The sequence below is a fragment of the Hevea brasiliensis genome, chromosome 8 (genome assembly GCF_030052815.1).
Source record: "Hevea brasiliensis isolate MT/VB/25A 57/8 chromosome 8, ASM3005281v1, whole genome shotgun sequence".
Lineage (NCBI taxonomy): Eukaryota > Viridiplantae > Streptophyta > Magnoliopsida > Malpighiales > Euphorbiaceae > Hevea > Hevea brasiliensis.
In genome coordinates this window covers 100,609,416-100,628,754 of record NC_079500.1, presented here as the reverse complement: position 1 = coordinate 100,628,754, position 19,339 = coordinate 100,609,416, and the positions used below count along the sequence as shown (strand labels likewise).

Here is a 19,339-nt window from a genome sequence, read left to right as displayed (position 1 = left end):
TTGGCATTTTTTTTTGGGAAGAGATTGTAATTAGAAATTAATTTTATAATGTAATATAATATTAATTAATTTTTATAATCAAATGAACTTTTCATCCAATTTTCTTTCAATATATATTTGCAATGGCTGTCATGCATTTTATAATTTTAGCATTAGATCATCAATAATTGAAAACAAAATTATTAAGCTCTTCAACTTATCAATTCTGACATTAAAAAAATTATTGCCGGCCTTGCAAATTTGGCGTGGACCTATATATTCATGTAGAGTGAATCATAGCGGTAGCTAGCATCATAATCATCTTCTTGTTTTCTAGTTCTGCTCAAACTCTTTTCTTCAATCTCTGCAAGAAGGGAAGGGACCATGGCTGACTTTGTCCTGAGTTTCGTAGTAGATGCAGCACTGTCCAGGGTGGTTTCACTCATCACTGATGAAATCATCCTGGCTTGGAATCTTAAGGATGACTTGAAAGGCCTACAAGAATCTCTCACAATGATTCGTGCTGTGCTTCAAGATACAGAGGAGCAACAAACGACGAGGGAGCCTGTGAGACTTTGGCTGAAGAAGCTCCAAGAAGCAGCTTATGATGCTGAAGATGTGTTCGATGAGTTGGCCTATGAGAATCTTCGACGGAAGGTTGAAATGCAAGACCAATCGGGAAGGGAGGTAAACAAATTCTTTTCATTCTCCAAAGGCACTCGTTATGTTAAAAAAGCTGCATTTCATTTCAAAATGGCACGCAAAGTTAAGAATATAAATGACTTGTTGAATAAGATTAAGAATGAAGCTATGGGTTTTGGACTTCAAGCTGTAAGTAGAGATAGAATAATGCGTCTAATCAACTTGTATCGGGTCACAGATTCGGTCCTTGACAACCCAGTTGTGGGGAGGGAAGCTAATGTTGCTAAAATTGTGAACTTGTTGAGTTGTTCCAGTGATCAACAAGTTTTTACCATTGTTCCTATAGTGGGGATGGGCGGCTTAGGAAAGACAGCCTTAGCTAAATTGGTGTGTGAGGAAGTAATAGCAAAAAGGCTTTATGATCTTAAAATATGGGTCTGTGTCTCTGATAACTTTGATGACCAAAGAATTTTAGGGGAAATGTTGCAAACTCTCAATGGGTGGGTTGACCAACAAAGATGCGATACTTCAGGAGCTTGAAAAGGCATTAGAGGGGAAAAAATTTATACTTGTTCTTGATGATGTATGGAATGATGTAGTAACGAGGTGGGATGATAAAAAGATCTGTTCGGAAAAAATTAGTAATAACAATGGAAATGCTATTGTTGTCACTACTCGGAGTGAGGAAGTGGCATCAAAAGTTGAGACTACTACTTCATTCAGGCATAAATTGAATTTGTTGTCTGATGATGACTGTTGGTCCATTGTGAAGGAAAGAGCGTTCGGAAATGGACCATTAATCTCTCTAGACTCAAACTTGGAGGCCATTGGAAAGGAGATTGCAAAAAAATGCAGAGGAGTGCCGTTAGCTGCAAAAGTTCTCGGCGGGACAATGGGTTTCAATAGGGATAAAAATGCAGGGTTGTTAATTGAAAAAAGTGAAGTTCTGAATGCATCGCATAACAAGGATAATGTTGTGTCTATACTAAAACTAAGTTTTGATCACTTGCCTTTATACTTGAAGTCATGTTTTGCATATTGTTCAATTTTCCCAAAAGATTTTGAGATTGCAAAAGAAGAATTAATTCAGCTTTGGATGGCTGAAGGTCTTCTTAAGCCATCTAATAAAGATGAAGGCTACAAGTATTTTAATGTCTTGCTTCAGAATTCCTTTTTTCAAAATGTGGAAAGGGATCAATATGAGAAAATTAGATGGTGCAAAATGCATGATCTTGCATTGTCTTTTTCAAAGTCTGAAACATTAACTTTGGAGAATTGTTCAACAAGTGATGATATGTTTTCTATTCGTCGTTTATATGTAAATCGTGATAATACAGCGACTTTAATGGCATGTTCAAAAGGGGGTGCTAAGAAGTTGCGAAGTTTATTCATAAAGGATATTGTCTTTGATGGGTCTTGGAAGTTGAAAAGGTTGCGGACTCTAAACTTGAACGGTGCTAATATTGAAGAGTTGCCATCTTCAATTAGCAAGTTGAAACATTTGAGGTACCTTGACATCTCAGAGACTAAAATCGAAGCGTTTCCTGGATCAATTACTGAACTCTACGATTTGCAAACATTGAGATTCATTTGGTGCAATTCACTTAAGCAGGAGGTTCCTAGAAATAAAATGTGCAATCTGATCAGCTTCAGGCATGTCATATTTTCTAGAGATGACCATATGCCTTCTATGGTGGGGCGGTTAACTTGTCTTGAAACACTGCCATTGTTTGTTGTGAGTCCTAATAGGGGAGGTAGCATCCAAGAACTAGAATGCTTAAACCAGCTAAGCGGGAAGTTGGAAATAAATCATCTTGAGGAGGTGAGTGACAAAGAGGAAGCTAAGAAATCAAACCTGCAGAAGAAAATAAAAATAAAAGCCTTGCGATTTACATGGAGTGATGGAAGAGAAATCATAAGCAATGATGAGGAAGTGTTGGAAGGCCTTGAGCCTCACCCAAACATAGAGATTATAGAGATAAATAATTATTTGGGTGAGAAATTCCCGTCGTGGCTCTTAATGATGAAAATTCCAAGTGATGGCGATTCTTTCTCAGTATTTGATAATTTGGTGGAAGATATATTGGCAGATGATCCTCCACAATATACTTCATAGGGTACTTTACGTAGCTGGACACCACTATTATTTTGAGATATAAAATAGTTTTCAATTTTTTTTTTTTTGTAATATTTGAATTTGAAAATCAGTAATCTCTAACTATCAAAGCAAATATAAGAAAAGAAATTAAAATTAGTCCATTCATTCAAGTAGATTAGGATTACTAATGGAATTACTTTAGGATCCTTGTATGTAGATCAATTCTGACAATCTTACTATTTTTTGCAAGAAGCAAGATATTTTCAGATGCACAGCTGCATTGTTTTGTCTGCAATTTTCTGCTTTCATTTCAGTCTTTGGGAGAAGACAAAAAATTGTTCAACTGCGTACCAAGGTAAATGAGATGATCTATTTTATTTCCTATGGATATTTGAATTTCAGTCAGTGCAATCATCACAAATGAAATGTTTGCTACTGTGCTTTCAGCATGTCTGTGGACTTTGGAGCAATCAAACTGTCCCCAGTGAAAAACCAAAAATGCTTTGGAGATTGTTACTGTCGCCTTTTATTTGCTCCTTACGAGATTATGCCTACCAAATTTTGAGTTTGAGCAATAAAGATTGAACAGAAATCGAGAAAGTTTACATCACCAACTCGAGCTTTGAGCCCTCAAGTTCTCATCACGTTGCCAACATTTGTTAGGAATGTGTCGTAGAACCAGAAGGACTAGAAGAGTTGAAGAGGCCAAGAGTTGGCAGCATGTTCTGGAATTGTGACAGAAGTTAGTAGAAGATCGGCTGAAGTTTCTGTGCGCAGTTGTGAGGAAGAGAGAAGCATAGGGGAGCAAGCTGGTAACAGAATGACATGTGCAAATAGAAACAGGCGAGAATCTATAAATAAAGAAGAGAAGGAAGAATAGGGGCATGCAGATATCATTGAGTTGAATTGCAACTATAAGCTGCAGCTAGCTTTTTATCTTCTTGCTTCTTTGTACTGTTATATTCCAACAGTGTTATCGCCATTAGAGAATTGTTGAGGAAGAGAGTTGTCATTGTAACTAAGATATTTGTTTGTAAACGTTCTGCCATTTCATTTGAATACAAACTCATATATTTCTTCACGATCAATCACTTTATGTCACACCATTCTCCTAATTAAAACATGTGAAACCTGAAACTAAACTATAGGTTTCTAGAAACAATTGATCAACTATAAATACCTACTATAAACATAATTTGTTTCTCCAAGCGACTAATTAAATATATTAATAAATCAATTTATATATTAAGACATCATATTTACAAATATTATTTTGGATCCAAATATTTAGGAAACTGAAAAAATGGAACATTGAAAACAAAAAGAAAAAAATTTTACCTACTTTGAACCGTGCTCGAAAGCTGCCTATGTACCTTCATTTTAACATAGAGGATGGAGGATCAGGTCCACGTAGTTCTTAATTCTACATCGTTAACGACTTTAAAATGTAATGCTCTAGGAGCTTGACCTCAATTCTAATTCTAGAAAATCATTTACGAATTTTTATTTTTATTACTTTTATTTTTTTTTTCAGTAATTTACATTAAGCTTTCTCAGAGAAATTTTGTGGTTCTCCAAACTCATTTCATTTGTGGGAACTTGTCCCCACCATTTACCCTTTGATTTATTAATACAAGTGTGCATGGTCTGATTTATATCTCTCATTTTATTAGTGAAGACATTGCCCATTTAGCACGTGAATTGTCCAACAATTCATCACTTTTCTATCAGCACCCATGTTCAGGCACCAAGTAAGAAGTTCTATGTCCTGTCCCCTTCTCCAAATTCACGGTCAAACCAAATTACGATCTTTCCAAAGGAAAATATGTCTTCTGGTGGCTGCAAGTTACGCAGCCCTTGAGTTACCCGCACAACTACTCATAATTATCAAATGAGATGCTCTAAAACCCACACATTATTATTTTTATTGGTACATAGTTGTAATTAATAATTTTTTTTCCTAACCTTATAAACTGTAGAAAGAGATGATTCTCCTTAATTTCAATTAATCTGTACATGGGTATATATATACAATTGATTCCTATAATTGTGTTTCACTAATTAGGAAGAAATCCTAAATAAGAAATCCTAAATAGGAATATAGAATACAGAATATACAGAGAAATAATATAGTGATTGACTTTCCATAACACTCTCCCTCAAGTTGGAGCATAGATATTAATCATACCCAACTTGTTACAAATGTAGTCAATCCTAGCTCCATTCAGAGCTTTTATGAAAATATCTCCTAACTGCTCTCCAGTTTTGATGTGTCCTGTTGAGATGATCTGTTGTTGAATCTTTTCACGAACAAAGTGACAATCAATCTCAATATGTTTGGTCCGCTCATGAAACACCGGATTAGAAGCAATATGGAGAGCAGCTTGATTATCACACCACAATTTCGCAGGCAGGGAGGTCTTAAAACCTGTCTTATCTAGTAATTGAAGTATCCACATTACCTCACATACTGATTGTGCCATGGCTCTGTATTCGGATTCAGTACTAGATCGAGAAACTACGCTCTGTTTCTTGCTTCTCCAAGACACCAAATTTCCTCTAACAAAAACGCAATATCCAGTAGTTGACCTCCTGTCAACCTTAGATCCAACCCAGTCAGCATCTGAAAAACATTCAACATTCAAATGCCCATGATTACCATATAGCAAACCTCTTCCTGGAGCGTCCTTCAGATAACACAAGATTTGTTCCAAGGCTTCCCAATGAGCAACAGTTGGGGAAAACATAAACTGACTTACCACACTAACAGCATAAGCAATGTCAGGATGAGTGACTGTAAGGTAGTTTAATTTTCCTACCAATCTCCTGTATCTCTCTGGATCTTCAAACAACTCACTATCCCACCTACTTGATTTATGCTTAGAGTCATTGGTGCACTACAAGGCTTAGCACCTAATTTTCCTGTCTCTGTCAATAGATCGAGGACATATTTTCTTTGAGACAAGAAAATACCCTTCTTACTTCTCATAACTTCGATACCTAAGAAATACTTTAACAATCCCAAGTCTTTGGTCTGAAACTGGGTTTGGAGGAAGGTTTTAAGAGATGAAATACCTGCAGAGTCACTCCCAGTGATGACAATGTCATCCACATAGACTACCAGGAGAATTAGACCAGCCTTAGATTGCCTATAAAATACTGAGTGATCACACTTACTCTTTTGCATATCAAATTCCTGTACTGCTTCACTGAATCTCCCAAACCATGCCCTAGGACTTTGTTTCAAGCCATAAAGAGACTTCTGAAGCTTATAAATTTTACCCAACTCCCCCTGAGCAATAAACCCAGGTGGTTGCTCCATATACACCTCCTCCTGAAGATCACCATGAAGGAAAGCATTCTTGATATCCAATTGATACAAGGGCCAATCATATATAGCTGCTAAAGAGATAAACAAGCGAATAGAAGTAAGTTTAGCTACAGGAGAAAAAGTGTCAGAGTAATCAACCCCATATGTCTGAGCATATCCTTTTGCTACAAGGCGTGCTTTTAACCTAGCCACAGAACCATTAGGATTTACCTTTACTATAAATACCCATTTGCAATCAATAGCTTTCTTACCAGTAGGCAAAGGCAACAGTTCCCTTGTACCATTAGCATTTAAAGCCTCAATTTCCTCTTTCATAGCATCACACCAGCCAGGATAAGACAGTGCCTCACCAACAGTATTAGGGATAGGAACAAAGTCTAAAGAAGTAACAAAACATCGAGAACAAAAAGATAATTGATTATAGGAAATAAAAGAAGAGATAGGGTAAGTACATGAACATTTACCTTTACGAAGAGCAATGGGTAAGTCTAGATCAGAATCATGATCAGTATGAGGTACAGGATCTCCCAACGAAGTAGCTGGTGGAGGATCTAAGTCAGGAATCTCCAATCTCCTAGAATAAACATGAACAACGGGAGGTCGAGTAGGTCTAGAGACAGAAGGAACAGGCTGTGGGAAAGGACTAGACATTGGTTGGACAGTATATATTAAGAGATCATCCTCCTCCCCCTGACTCTCATACACAGATGATTGAGGAAAAATTGGAGTGGACTAAAAAAATGTGACATCTGCAAAAACAAGATAACAATTAAGAGTAGGAGAGAAACAACGGTACTCTTTTTGGAGCCGGGAGTACCCAAGGAAGACACATTTGAGAGATTTTGGATCCAATTTAGTAACCTATGGACGAACATCACGCACAAAACAGGTACAACTAAAAATACGGGATTCAATAGGGAATAAAGATTTTGTAGGAAACAAAGCAGTATAAGAAATATCCCCATTAAGGACAAAAGACGGCATACGATTGATAAAAAAACATGCCGTAGAAACTGCATCCGCCCAAAAGTAACATACTCTCTACAGTTCTGGCTATGTTTTTCTCTCTTTTCAGTCCTTCCAGCCTTGGAGACTCTTGTATTCTCTTAAAAATACAAGCAGAAGGAGTTGTAGGATGAGGATTTAGTTTTAAACATTTCTCCAAATGCAATTCGTGTTTGTTGTGATTAATTAAAGTGTAAAAATATTCTCATTTCAGCTTTTATTATGTGTATCAAAACCTAATTATGCCAGGTTAATATCCCTGATGCTATAGTTGCCCCAAATTTTCCTATAAACATATCCATCACCTCTCTAGAGGTATTGAGAAATATAATACAATCTATGACAACAGACAAGTTTAAGAAAATGAAAATACTGAGAGAGAAAATTAAAGTTTGGGTACTCACCTTTCTTAAGAAAAACACAATATCTCATGGAGAGAAGTGCTGAAACACTTTTTTCTCTTATTTTGTTTGCCATATCTTCCACACAAGCATAGCACCATTCTCCTTAAATCTTTTTTTTTTTTTTTGGTTCTTTAATCTCTTAAAAGTGATGGAGTTAAACTTTAACAAGGATGAATCCATGGAAAAAAAGAATGAAATTTGAAAGAAAAGAGCTATGGTTCTTTTGATGAGAGTAATGGAGATGGAACTTCCTAGAAAAAGAATGGCAGAAAGGATTTTGTTTTCTTCTAAATAGATTAGTGCCACGTATGGAAGAACACAATTCTAGAAAATCATTTATTATTATTATTATTATTTTAAATAATTCCTTTTCGGTCCTTAAACTTTTTCAAGATTTTCTTTTTCACCCAAACTTGTAAAATTTCACTTTTAAGTCTAATTAAAAAGTAAAATTTTCTCCCCAAATCTTTTATAAATTAGTCTTTATTATTTCTTCTGAAATTGGGGTGTTACACTTTACATTTCCATTGTTCCTAACTCTATCAACATCCTTCTGCTAAAATTGAATAGAGAACCTAGTAGTCTCGCTTGGCCGTTGGAACTATGTGGAGATGGAAGAGAATTAGCGAATTCTAGATGCAAGAGCAAACCAGAACTACTGATAACTGTTGCTTGTGCAAGTGGAGCTTTGAGCTCCCAATTTGAAAAAGTACTTCAATTAAAGATTGACCAAATGAACAATTGAAGTTGTGTTGCAATTAGAGCCATTAGAGGATGGAACGGGACTTGTACATAGCGGCACTCCTTGTTGCAGTTATTTATATCTTGTTAGATGCCAGAAGGATGCGAAATAATTCAATTTTTTCACTATTTTCAGGATAAACCTAATTATGAAATTCTAGTATGCATGTTTTAAAATTTCGTGCTATTTTTATGTGACTTAAATTTTAAATATGTTTTCATGTATCAATATAAATATTGTAGTACCCTGCTCTTGCGGTAGAGTTATGAGATATTTGAGAAACACACTGGAGTTAAAAATTGAAAGTTCTGAGTGATTGTATCTTGCTCTTTTCATTATAGTGAAATATTTTTTCTTGTCTTACCCGTGAAACATAGACCTTATGTTCAAACCACATTAAAACCTTTGTTATTCTTATTTGCCTTTTTATATTATGAAATTATACGATTTGTGTGAATGCCTCAAATTTGCATATTGTTCTAACACTTTGTTACTTCCTACATATTGATATGAGTTGAGAAATAAATATTACAACAGAAATCTGACTGAACTTTGTTTCACAGTTTGATAGTTTTACAGACTGGGAAAAAAATGAAACGACATGAGACTGAAACAAACACTCTGTTTATGTCATTTCAAGAAATAAAATGAAATGAAACAGACAAGCACAAAGATGGATTCTGCAAATGTTGTAATGTACTGATAGAATTAGTAGTTGAATTATCATATCTTAATCAAAGATAGGATAGAGCTACTGAGATGATTGCTGACACCAAGAGTCTCACTCAATATCATAAGAGGGTTCCTCCTTGTAGCCTCATTGTAGGATATTATGCAAAATTGTATCCAGAACTTCGTTGCAGTAGATAGCCACACTAATGAACTGCTCGACTTGCAAGTTTGCACACTAAATTTTCACAGAACCTGCTTAATTTTGGCTGCTGGATTCTAAGGATACACAAAAATACAGGCACCTCAACAACAAAAACGTTTGGGCAAGAAAGAAGCGAGGAAAAGGAAACTATGACTTATTTCACGTCATGCTATATATATTGGTTGATATGGCAATTGTACTCGTTACCACAGCCAGAATTATCATTGTTGAAGCTATGATCCTATCCTTGGTTGTAGATATCCTGTGAGTATCCCTGTCATTCGTCAGAGAGGAAAAGAAAAAGAATCAGATTGTTCATAAATTTTGATGGTATAGCCCAAAAAGATGCAACTTTGATGGAGATTAGTACCTTAGCACAATAGCACCTGGAAAAATAAAGGCAAGACACACTGCAGAGGTTGATCCCACAAACTGAAAGAAGTACCATATATTTGGAATGGCTATTGCTAATAGGTAAGTGAAGATTAATATGATTAGAGTGAGGGACACAAATCTGGTAGTGTCTTTTGCCAATAGAGTCTTCCGGGGGAAAAGAAATTCATCGATGTTTGCCCTTAAAGAGAAGTTCAAGAGAGGAAACACCAGCATAAGGTGCAATGCATAGCTTAATCTAACCATGTCATTCAGTAATGCACCACTTGCTGTATCAGAACTTCTATCGAAATTGACTAATATATCTGCCATGATTGATTCTCCAAACAAAAGGTACCCGAAAATGCCTATGGAGAAGTATATGACAGCGCAGATTACTAGTGAAATTCTTACTGCTGAAATCATATCAGAAGGTTTTCCAAGCTCAAAACCAATCGGATGAACTGCATACATACATTCATCAGAGACATTGGTCAGAAAGAACCATTTCAAAGAATAGCATATAGCAAAAAGAATTAAGATATCAAAAAGCTATTCTAACCATTGAAATGAAAGGTGAAGGCTGTCACAATCACTGGCACAGCAGTGAAAAGGTCGAAGAAGGAAACTTGATTGTCTAGGTGGGGCAACAATCTTGGACTATTGGTTTTCCCTTCAATGAGTGCAGAGATTGCCAAAACTGAGCTAATCCCAACAAACACTACTGCCAGGAGAACTGATATAGCTGAGCTGAACCTCAGTGATTCTGTAAACAAAACCCACAAAATACTTGGTATAGTACTTGATCTTGTAGTATGGAGTTGAAAACAAAAATTTAACTGCAAATACTTCAATTACATGTGTTTAAACAGGTTCAAGAACCCAGATATAACAAAGGTTTGAAGTGTACACACCTACACGCCTGAAGGAGACCAGAGGAAGCATAACAAAAACAACAACGAAGAAGAGTGCAAAAGCGCGTGAATTCCACCAGTGAATGCCAAACCATTCTCGCAACACTCCCAAGTGCACTGACCCTTCATTAACATTTCCTGACAGGACATCCCCTGAAAAACAGAAAGGACAATTGTCAATTGTATTATGAGCTACAAGAAACCAAGTAAAATTTGGCAAATTAAAAAGCACAAGAATATAAGCTATAAGAATCTTGATTCATCAAAGATAGAAGTTCAAGAACAGAAAGCCTGATCATAATATGAGTGAAACAGAACAAGAACTGAAACCAATGGACAACACTATTACCCACCAAATTAACAAGCTTATGAGCGTTAAAGTGAGGCAAAATTAGCTTAATTGAGTCTTAAATATATAATGGGTTAACCAAACCCATCTACAAAGATAACTGTGATTTACAAACTTTGATAAGAACAATTCCAAAAGTTTGAACTCTGCTGATTAGTTTCAATAAGTACTAGAAGGTATCTTCGGAATACAAAAACAAGCACTAGTGCTCCATTAAAACAACATATGAAAATTAAGCTGAAGTTGATCCATACTTACCAATAATGATCAAATAAATGATCAAGCATCCAAGATTAGTGATCATGACACATATTTGCACAGCCACAGATCCGACAGTCCCAAAGGCCTCCCTCATGACTCCGGCATATGTTTTTGACTCGCCGGAATATGTGTATCTCATCAAGAACTCCACAGAAATGTCAACAAGCCAAGCAATAACCACAATCAATACAAAAGCAGGAATTACACCCAGCACCTTAAGGGTGGCAGGTATGGACATAATTCCTGCACCTATTATGCTAGTCGATACATTGAACACTGCTCCAGACACCGATGCTACACGTTTCTCTGTCACCTTATGCTCCGGCAGAAGCGGAACATCTACTCCGATAGTCGGTGACATCCCCAGATGGAATATTCCGGCTTGAAGATGGTTTTTTTAACACGTTGTATTGTTGTACATAATTAGTCATTAATGTACATTAATTTATAAATTATACTGGAATGGGTGTTGGGATGCGGGTGGTCCAATGACCAAAATGACATTGGTAGAGTTGGGATATGGCAATTTTTTAGGTGGCTAAGAGAATGGTAAGATTGGAACAAAGAGAGAAAGATTAGTGGAAAAGGACAGCTTGGAGTCGAGTGGGGCAATATAATTTTGAAAATCAATAAATTGGACACAAAGCGTGTCAATTGAAAGTAGTAGTTGAACTTGGACGCTAAAGGTGGTCATATACTGATCATTATTAGGCAGCCATAAATCAAATGGCTCTTGGGCCATTGTGGCCACATGGGTCATGTCTAGCAAGGTCAGCCACGGAACCAGAACCAATCCAATTGATTCCAGTTCACTTCAAAATGATGTCACCCTCTATGTTATTGATTTGATTTCTAATGTAATAATTTATATTATTGATTTAAAAGAACGTTCCTTAATTTTTTTTAATTGTGTTATTTATATTTCAATTTTGAATTTTTTTTATCGAAAATAATATTTAGGTACCCTTAATTGGGGTTTGAGCTAATTTTATATGGTAAAAGATATGGTAATTGGTATGTCTAAAAAAAGTAAAATAATTATTGAATTTGATAATAAAGGGTATCCAAATTGACTTAAAATTTCGAAGATAGAATAATGACTTATGACTAAGTTGGAAGATAGAATAACTTTTAAGAAAAACAAAAATATGACTTTACATAGTATTTTTTTATTATTATTTTATTACTTAAATATATATTATGAGATTTTATTTAAAAGTTTCTGTAACACCCCTGATTTTTTTATATATTATTATTGGGCTTCGTGTAGGTATCCTCAATTCGTGAAAATTCGACAGTCTAGACAGACCAGCTACCGGAAAAGTCTCCGAATTGGATCGAGGTTTTGGCTACCCCACCATTGTCAGGCATCCCGAGCGCGTTCCCGAAGTCGGAATCGGCAAAGGTAAACCCGAACCTTACTTTTTCGTAATTTTCTAGTGCTTAAATAGGATTAAAAATCCATAAAATATTCGTGGTAGCTTAGAAAATTATGATTCTTTTTGCAATAGCTTAGCAATATTGCTAAGGACCGCGGGGCAAAGTTTTATAATTTTTAGAGCTTGTTTGGGCAGTTTTTGCAAAAATGATCAATAATAAGGACTAAATTGAAATTTTGCGTATTGTGATGGATCACTGATTTGATGGGCCCAGGAGGGGCTGTGTGATATGATTGAATTGTGGATATATGGATTGTGAATATAGAAGTGTGTTTTGAGCCATTTTGCAGGTTGGGTAGGTCCTAGGTATAGGGGAGACTATGCCGGATTTTCGGCACGACTTAGGACGTATTGGTCTTTTTCTTTGTTTGTATTGAGTCAAATTTATTAAATGATTGTAATAAAATTGTCGTAAGTCGATGACCTTCTTCCTCCGCCCACCGCCTCGGTGACCATCGTCAAGTCTGTGAGTAGAATATTAATTTTACTTGTAATTTCGATTTTATTATTTGTTCAAGCATGCCCATGCATAACTTATATTGATATATTTATGTAGTTAAACTCTAGGCACGTTTTATGTTGCATTCATAATCATGATGTGCCATGGATGTTGTTGTGGTAATTTGGAGCAAGCAGCGTTGCGTTGGCGTGCGTGTGATGTGGTGTGGACTATGGATAGGACGGGTAGTCACGGCTTGAGTAATTTGTCGAGACCCGATCCTTCGAGGGGTAGTCACGCTTGAGTAATTCGCTGGGACCTCGATTTGGTTATTAAGTGGAAGTCCGAAATGAGTAATTCGGCACCAAAGTTGGATTTAAGAGAGTCAGTATAGGATCACTCCCATATGTTATGATTGATACTACAGGTGTGTGAGTGCTCCAAATTACCTTTTGATGTTATGATGTGAAAATGTTGTTGATGTTGCATTTCACTCTACAGGGTGCATTAGTTTTAGATAGTTATAGGGATTATGGTTAAAATTGATATTTTACTCTCTGAGTCGAACGCTCACTCCTGTTCAAAAATTTTTACAGGCCACAGGAGGACATTTTTTGAGGTTAACCTGCTTTCTCCCTCGCAGGTCAATTACTAATGTTTGTATAAACTGGTTAAATCTTAGAATTTCCGCATGTGTTAGAAATGTTTATTTGATTTTGGTCTGTAAACTAAATTATTATTTTTGGACCTGTAAACTTAATATGCTATGCATGTTTGATGGATTGGATGAGGGAGCTGAGCTCCCATTTATTTTTATGTTGATAAGTATGTGGAGGGTGAGCTGAGCTCCCCAATTGACTATATGTTGTGTTTACAGGTCGGGTGAGTCGAAAACTCCCCGTTGGAAAGTCCATTTTATGGCCGGACTCTGTCCGTTTGGTTTCTTGAAATTGGGCCCAAATGGGCCTTAGAATTGGGTAAATGAACAGTTAGGCTTACTACGGGCCTCGGGGGCTTTAGGCTGGCCCAGGTCCTAGTGCTGGTTCAGCCCATAAGTTGGGTCGTGACAAATGTGGTATCAGAGCTTAGGCTCTAGATTCTTAGGGAATAATTGTCTAAAGTGTTGGGAAGAGTCTACTAGGAGTCACATGCGGAAAATAGGGTCCACATTCGTCTTGCATTGTCGTCTTTGCTTCTAGTTTCTGCTTCGTATATTGTGTGTAAATATGAGTTTATAGAGCTGTGTAATGTGCAGTTTTGAATTTTGTGGGCTAATGCTGCTGAATTTCAGGAAAATGCGTAGAAGGTGAGAGCCGCCATCGCACTGTAACCAGATGTGCCTGACGAGGTGTCAACACAGGATGAGGCGCCTGGCCCAAGGAGGCGGGGTAGGAGGCCTAGAGCAGCTCAAGTAAGAGCACCGCCACCGCTCAGATCGCTTTTGTGGCACCGGGTCCCATGGACCCCATGGCAGCTACTCTAGCTGGGTTACAGAGAACCATCGACATGATGGCGCAGTATATGGTCCACCCTCCACAGCAGCAGCAGTCCACCGCACCAAGAGGAGAACCTTATAAACAGATCATAAATTTCAAGAAGTTGGTGCCTGGTACTTATGATGTGTCAGACGATGCATATCGGTTTTTGGATTCCTGCAAACAGGCAGGAACAGAATTACAGTTGACTGATAGGAGACTGATAGAGTGTATGCAGCATGTCATGGGGCCTATGCCTAGACAATGGATGAATGACTACGTGTTACCTCGGATGGAGGGTTTGTCATGGGCTCAGTTTGTGGAACTGTTCATCAATCGGTTTGTGCCAGAAAGTTTCAGAGATCAGAAACAGTGGGCCTTTGAGGCCTTAAGACAGAATGGCAGGTCTGTAGATGAATATGCTACAGAATTTCTGGAATTGAGCAGATATGCCCCTACAGCAGTATCTACAGAGACTATGAAGGTGAAAAGATTCCTAAAGGGGCTTGACAGGAGGTATGCGAACCTGGCCATGATGTCGGATCAGTCTTTTGATGTGGTGGTTGATCGAGCCAGACAGATTGAGATTAGCTATCTTTGTGGATGACAATGAAGAGCAAAGAAAAACAGAGCAAAGGGTTCTTCAGGTGTTCCCCAAATGGGTACTCCGGATAGTGGTGGCCAGAGTAATTACAGAGGAAAGGGTAGGAGCAAGAGAAGTGGTTTTAGACACGCACCACGAGGATCTGCACTGTGGTACGGATCCAGCAGTGGTCACAGCTCGGTACAAAGCAGCCTGGTCCGGTTCAGATCCTCCTTGGCACCTTGTGCACAGTGTGGAAGAGGACATTCAGACCTTGTTTGATGGGATCAGAGTATGCTTCAGTGTGGCCAACGTGTCACTTTGCTAGAGAATGCCCGTGTTCGCCGAGCCACAAATGGGGTCACAAGGTTCTCATAAATGTTCCTCGCCATTGTATCCGGTGCTTCCAACATGGCAGTGCGATACAACAGGCCGAGGACAAGGGGGACGTGGATTTGGAGGCGGTCGAGGTAGAAGTCGATATCAAGGTTACGCCACTCGGGTAGGGGTCAAGCTCGTTTTCACCCCGACCCACCAGATGCTCGAGCTTCCAATGCGGTTGTGGTGTATTCTTCCTGGTCCGTTTATGAGGCTCGTGTTTTGATAGATCCGGGTGCTACGCACTCATTTGTCTCCCCTGTGTTTGCCATGAGGTTGGGTAGAAACCCTACAACTTTAGAGTGCCCTTTGTCAGTAGCTACCCCACTTAGCTACAACATAGATGTAGATATGATTTTTCCGGGTAGCCCAGTAGTAGTGGATGGAAAGATCCTCCCAGCAGACTTGGTTCCTCTACCAGTAATGGATTTTGATGTAATCCTGGGGATGGATTGGTTGTCAACTCACTATGCTACTTTAGACTGCAGGAACAAAAAGGTGTATTTCCACATACCTGGTGTGGAAGAGTTTAGCTTTGATGGTGACAGGAGCGTGGCTCCATATAATTTGGTGTCAGCAATTAGTGCTAGAAAAATGTTGAGGCGTGGGTGCCAAGGGTATTTGGCATTGGTGAGAGATACATTTGTAGAAGGTGTCAGCATGGAAAATGTTCCTGTTGTCAGAGAATTTATGGATGTCTTCCCAGAGGAGCTTCCAGGATTGCCACCAGGAAGGGAAATAGAGTTTTGTATTGATGTTGTGCCGGGTACAAACCCCATATCCATGCCACCTTACAGGATGGCACCAGCAGAATTGAAAGAGCTGAAGGAGCAACTACAGGAGCTTTTGGACAAGGGTTTCATAAGTCCGAGCACTTCACCCTGGGGTGCTCCTGTTCTATTTGTTAGAAAGAAGGATGGGTCATTGAGGTTGTGCATTGACTATAGACAGCTGAACAAGGTGACTGTGAAGAACAAGTATCCACTTCCTCGGATCGATGATCTGTTTGATAATATCTAAGGTTCTAGATTATTATCCAAAATAGACCTGCGATCAGGCTACCATCAGTTGAGAATCAGGAATGAGGACGTGTCCAAAACGGCTTTCAGGACAAGATATGGTCATTATGAGTTTTTGGTGATGTCTTTTGGACTCACTAATGCACCAGTAGCCTTCATGGACTTGATGAACAGGGTGTTCAAGCCATTTTTGGACCGTTTTGTCATTGTATTCATAGATGACATTTTGGTGTACTCTCAGACCAAGGAAGAACACGTGTGGCACTTGAGGATGGTATTGCAGACTTTGAGGGAGCACCAGCTATATGCCAAATTTTCAAAATGTGAATTTTGGCTAAAAAGCATCTCATTCTTGGGACACGTGGTTTCTAGTGACGGCATTCAAGTGGATCCCAAGAAAATTGAAGTCAGAATCGATTGGCTTAGGCCTACAACAGTCACTGAGGTGCGAAGTTTTCTGGGTTTAGCTGGCTACTATAGGCGTTTTGTACAAGATTTCTCCAGGATAGCGGCTCCCCTAACTAAGTTGACCAGGAAGAATGTTCCATTCATTTGGACAGATGACTGTGAGGTGAGTTTCCGAGCTTAAGGAGTGTCTAACCACCGCCCGTGTTGACACTACTCGTGAGTGGTGAAGGATACACCATGTATTGTGACGCCCGAGTTGGCCTAGGGTGTGTTTTGATGCGTAATGGAAAGGTAGTGGCTTATGCTTCAAGGCACCAAGAGGCATGAGCGTAACTACCCCACCCATGATTTGGAAATGGCGGGTGTAATCTTTGCACTAAAGATCCGGAGACACTACTGTATGGTGAAGTGTGCGAGATATACACCGACCACAAGAGTTTGAAGTACATCTTCCACAGAGGGATTTAAACTTGAGACAGAGGAGATGGATGGAGCTTCTGAAAGACTATGATTGCACCATCCAGTACCACCCTGGGAAGGCCAATGTTGTGGCAGATGCTTTGAGCAGGAAATCTTCTGGCAGTTTGGCGCACATTTCAGCAGAGAAGAGACCGTTGATTCAGGAAGTACATGAATTGATGGATCAAGGTTTAATCCTAGATCTTTCAGATGAGGGGGTATTGTTGGCTCACTTTTCAGTGAGGCCAGACTTGAGGGACAGAGTTAGAGTTTCCCAGCACAGAGACCAACAATTGATGAAGATCATAGAAAGAGTACAGCAAGGTGAAGGTGGTGAGTTTGGATTTGCCAATGATGGCGCCCTAGTGCAAGGTTCTAGGATATGTGTGCCCGATGTGGACAACCTCAGGAATGAAATCATGCGAAAGGCACACTACACACTGTACAGTGTCCACCCAGGTTCCACCAAGATGTACCATGATGTGAAAGATAGCTACTGGTGGAATGGTATGAAGAGAGACATAACAGACTTTGTGTCCAAGTGCTTGACTTGTCAGAAGGTGAAGTTTGAACACCAGAGACCGTCAGGGAAGCTGCAAGAGCTCCCTATCCCAGAATGGAAGTGGGAAATGATTACTATGGATTTTGTGACTGGATTGCCTCGTACCACGCGAGGATATGATTCGATATGGGTAATTGTAGACCGTCTAACCAAATCAGCTCACTTTTTGCCTGTGAAGACTACATATTCTGTGGCACAGTACGCCCGACTCTACATTCGAGAAATCGTCAGATTGCATGGAGTTCCAGCTTCCATAATATCTGACAGAGGGCCCCAGTTCACTTTTCGGTTTTGGAGAAAGTTGCAGGAGGCACTTGGCACACAGTTAAACTTCAGTACAGCCTTCCACCCTCAGACAAATGGACAGTCCGAAAGGACAATCAAACACTGGAAGACATGCTTCGCATGAGTGTTTTGGATTTTGGAGGTCAATGGGATGAGCAGCTAGCTTTGGTGGAATTTGCCTACAACAACAGTTACCATTCCAGCATAGGGATGGCACCCTATGAGGCATTATATGGAAGAAAGTATAGGTCTCCTCTGTGTTGGACAGAAATGGGGGAAGCGAAGGTGCATGATGTAGACCTAGTGCAGTACACTTCAGAAGTAGTTCCTTTAATCAGGGAACGATCAAATTTTCAAGAGGCGTAAGAGTTATGCGGACCCAGACGGAGGATGTGGAGTTTGCGATGGCGACTATGTATTCCTGAAGGTTTCTCCAATGAAGGGAGTCATGAGATTTGGAAAGAAGGGCAAGTTGGCACCTCGGTATATCGGACCTTTTGAGGTTACTGATAGAGTTGGAGCAGTTGCCTACCGGTTGGAGCTACCACCCAACCTCTCTCACGTTCATCCCGTGTTTCACATCTCCATGCTCAGGAAATACATTCCCGATCCTTCTCATGTACTACAGTTGGATGTAATAGAACTAAAGGAGAACTTGACATTTGAGGAGCAACCTGTAGCCATAGTGGACTACCAAGTGAGACAGCTAAGATCAAAACAGATCCCTATGGTTAAGGTTTTGTGGAGGAGCCAGTCAGTGGAAGAGTGCACCTGGGAGTCAGAACGGGACATGCGTAGCAAGTACCCTTATCTGTTCAATGTGTAATCATGTACTTTATTCTGCCTTGTATAAAATTCGAGGACGAATTTTCTGTAAGGGGGGAAGAATGTAACACCCCTGATTTTTTTATATATTATTATTGGGCTTCATGTAGGTATCATCAATTCGCGGAAATTCGACAGTTGTCCGGATCTGTGAATTTCCGACCAGACAGACCAGCTACCGGAAAAGTCTCTGAATTGGATCGAGGTTTTGGCTACCCCACCATTGTCAGGCATCCCGAGCGTTCAAGTCGATCGGCAAAGGTAAACCCGAACCTTGCTTTTTCGTAATTTTTTATTGCTTAAATAGGATTAAAAATCCATAAAATATTTGTGGTAGCTTAGAAAATTATGATTCTTTTTGCAATAGCTTAGCAATATTGCTAAGGACCGCGGGGCAAAGTTTTATAATTTTTAGAGCTTGTTTGGGCAGTTTTTGCAAAAATGATCAATAATAAGGACTAAATTGAAATTTTACGTATTGTGATGGATGACTGAT

General features: G+C 39.0%; 2 protein-coding genes and 1 long non-coding RNA gene across 3 annotated transcripts; 2 read left to right on the top strand and 1 right to left on the bottom strand.

Moving 5' to 3' along the window:
• The first annotated feature begins 363 nt into the window (after nt 1-363).
• LOC131182181 (putative disease resistance protein RGA3) lies at nt 364-2,685 on the top strand. The gene is made up of 3 exons (XM_058150859.1): nt 364-1,008; nt 1,097-2,556; nt 2,679-2,685. Exons 1-3 carry the CDS (start codon nt 364-366, stop codon nt 2,683-2,685), a joined length of 2,112 nt encoding a protein of 703 aa, XP_058006842.1.
• Nucleotides 2,686-2,695: 10 nt separating this feature from the next.
• Nucleotides 2,696-3,793, top strand: LOC131182391 (uncharacterized). The gene is made up of 3 exons (XR_009150742.1): nt 2,696-2,738; nt 2,973-3,074; nt 3,167-3,793. It is a non-coding gene; the product is annotated as an uncharacterized LOC131182391 (long non-coding RNA).
• A 4,936-nt stretch (nt 3,794-8,729) lies between these two features.
• On the bottom strand, nt 8,730-11,417 carry LOC110656460 (amino acid transporter AVT6C). The gene is given in 6 exon segments (XM_021813284.2): nt 8,730-9,349; nt 9,446-9,911; nt 10,010-10,213; nt 10,362-10,514; nt 10,969-11,330; nt 11,332-11,417. Coding segments are annotated over 6 exon segments (1,371 nt in total). The 5' UTR covers nt 11,403-11,417; the 3' UTR covers nt 8,730-9,234.
• Between the last annotated feature and the right edge of the window lie 7,922 nt (nt 11,418-19,339).

Excerpts from the sequence above, each read along its gene's own strand:
- LOC131182181 (XM_058150859.1), top strand. The coding sequence starts at position 364 with ATGGCTGACTTTGTCCTGAGTTTCGTAGTAGATGCAGCACTGTCCAGG. Across the intron at positions 1,009-1,096 it reads AGACAGCCTTAGCTAAATTG|GGGAAATGTTGCAAACTCTC; the intron begins GTGTGTGAGGAA and ends AAAGAATTTTAG.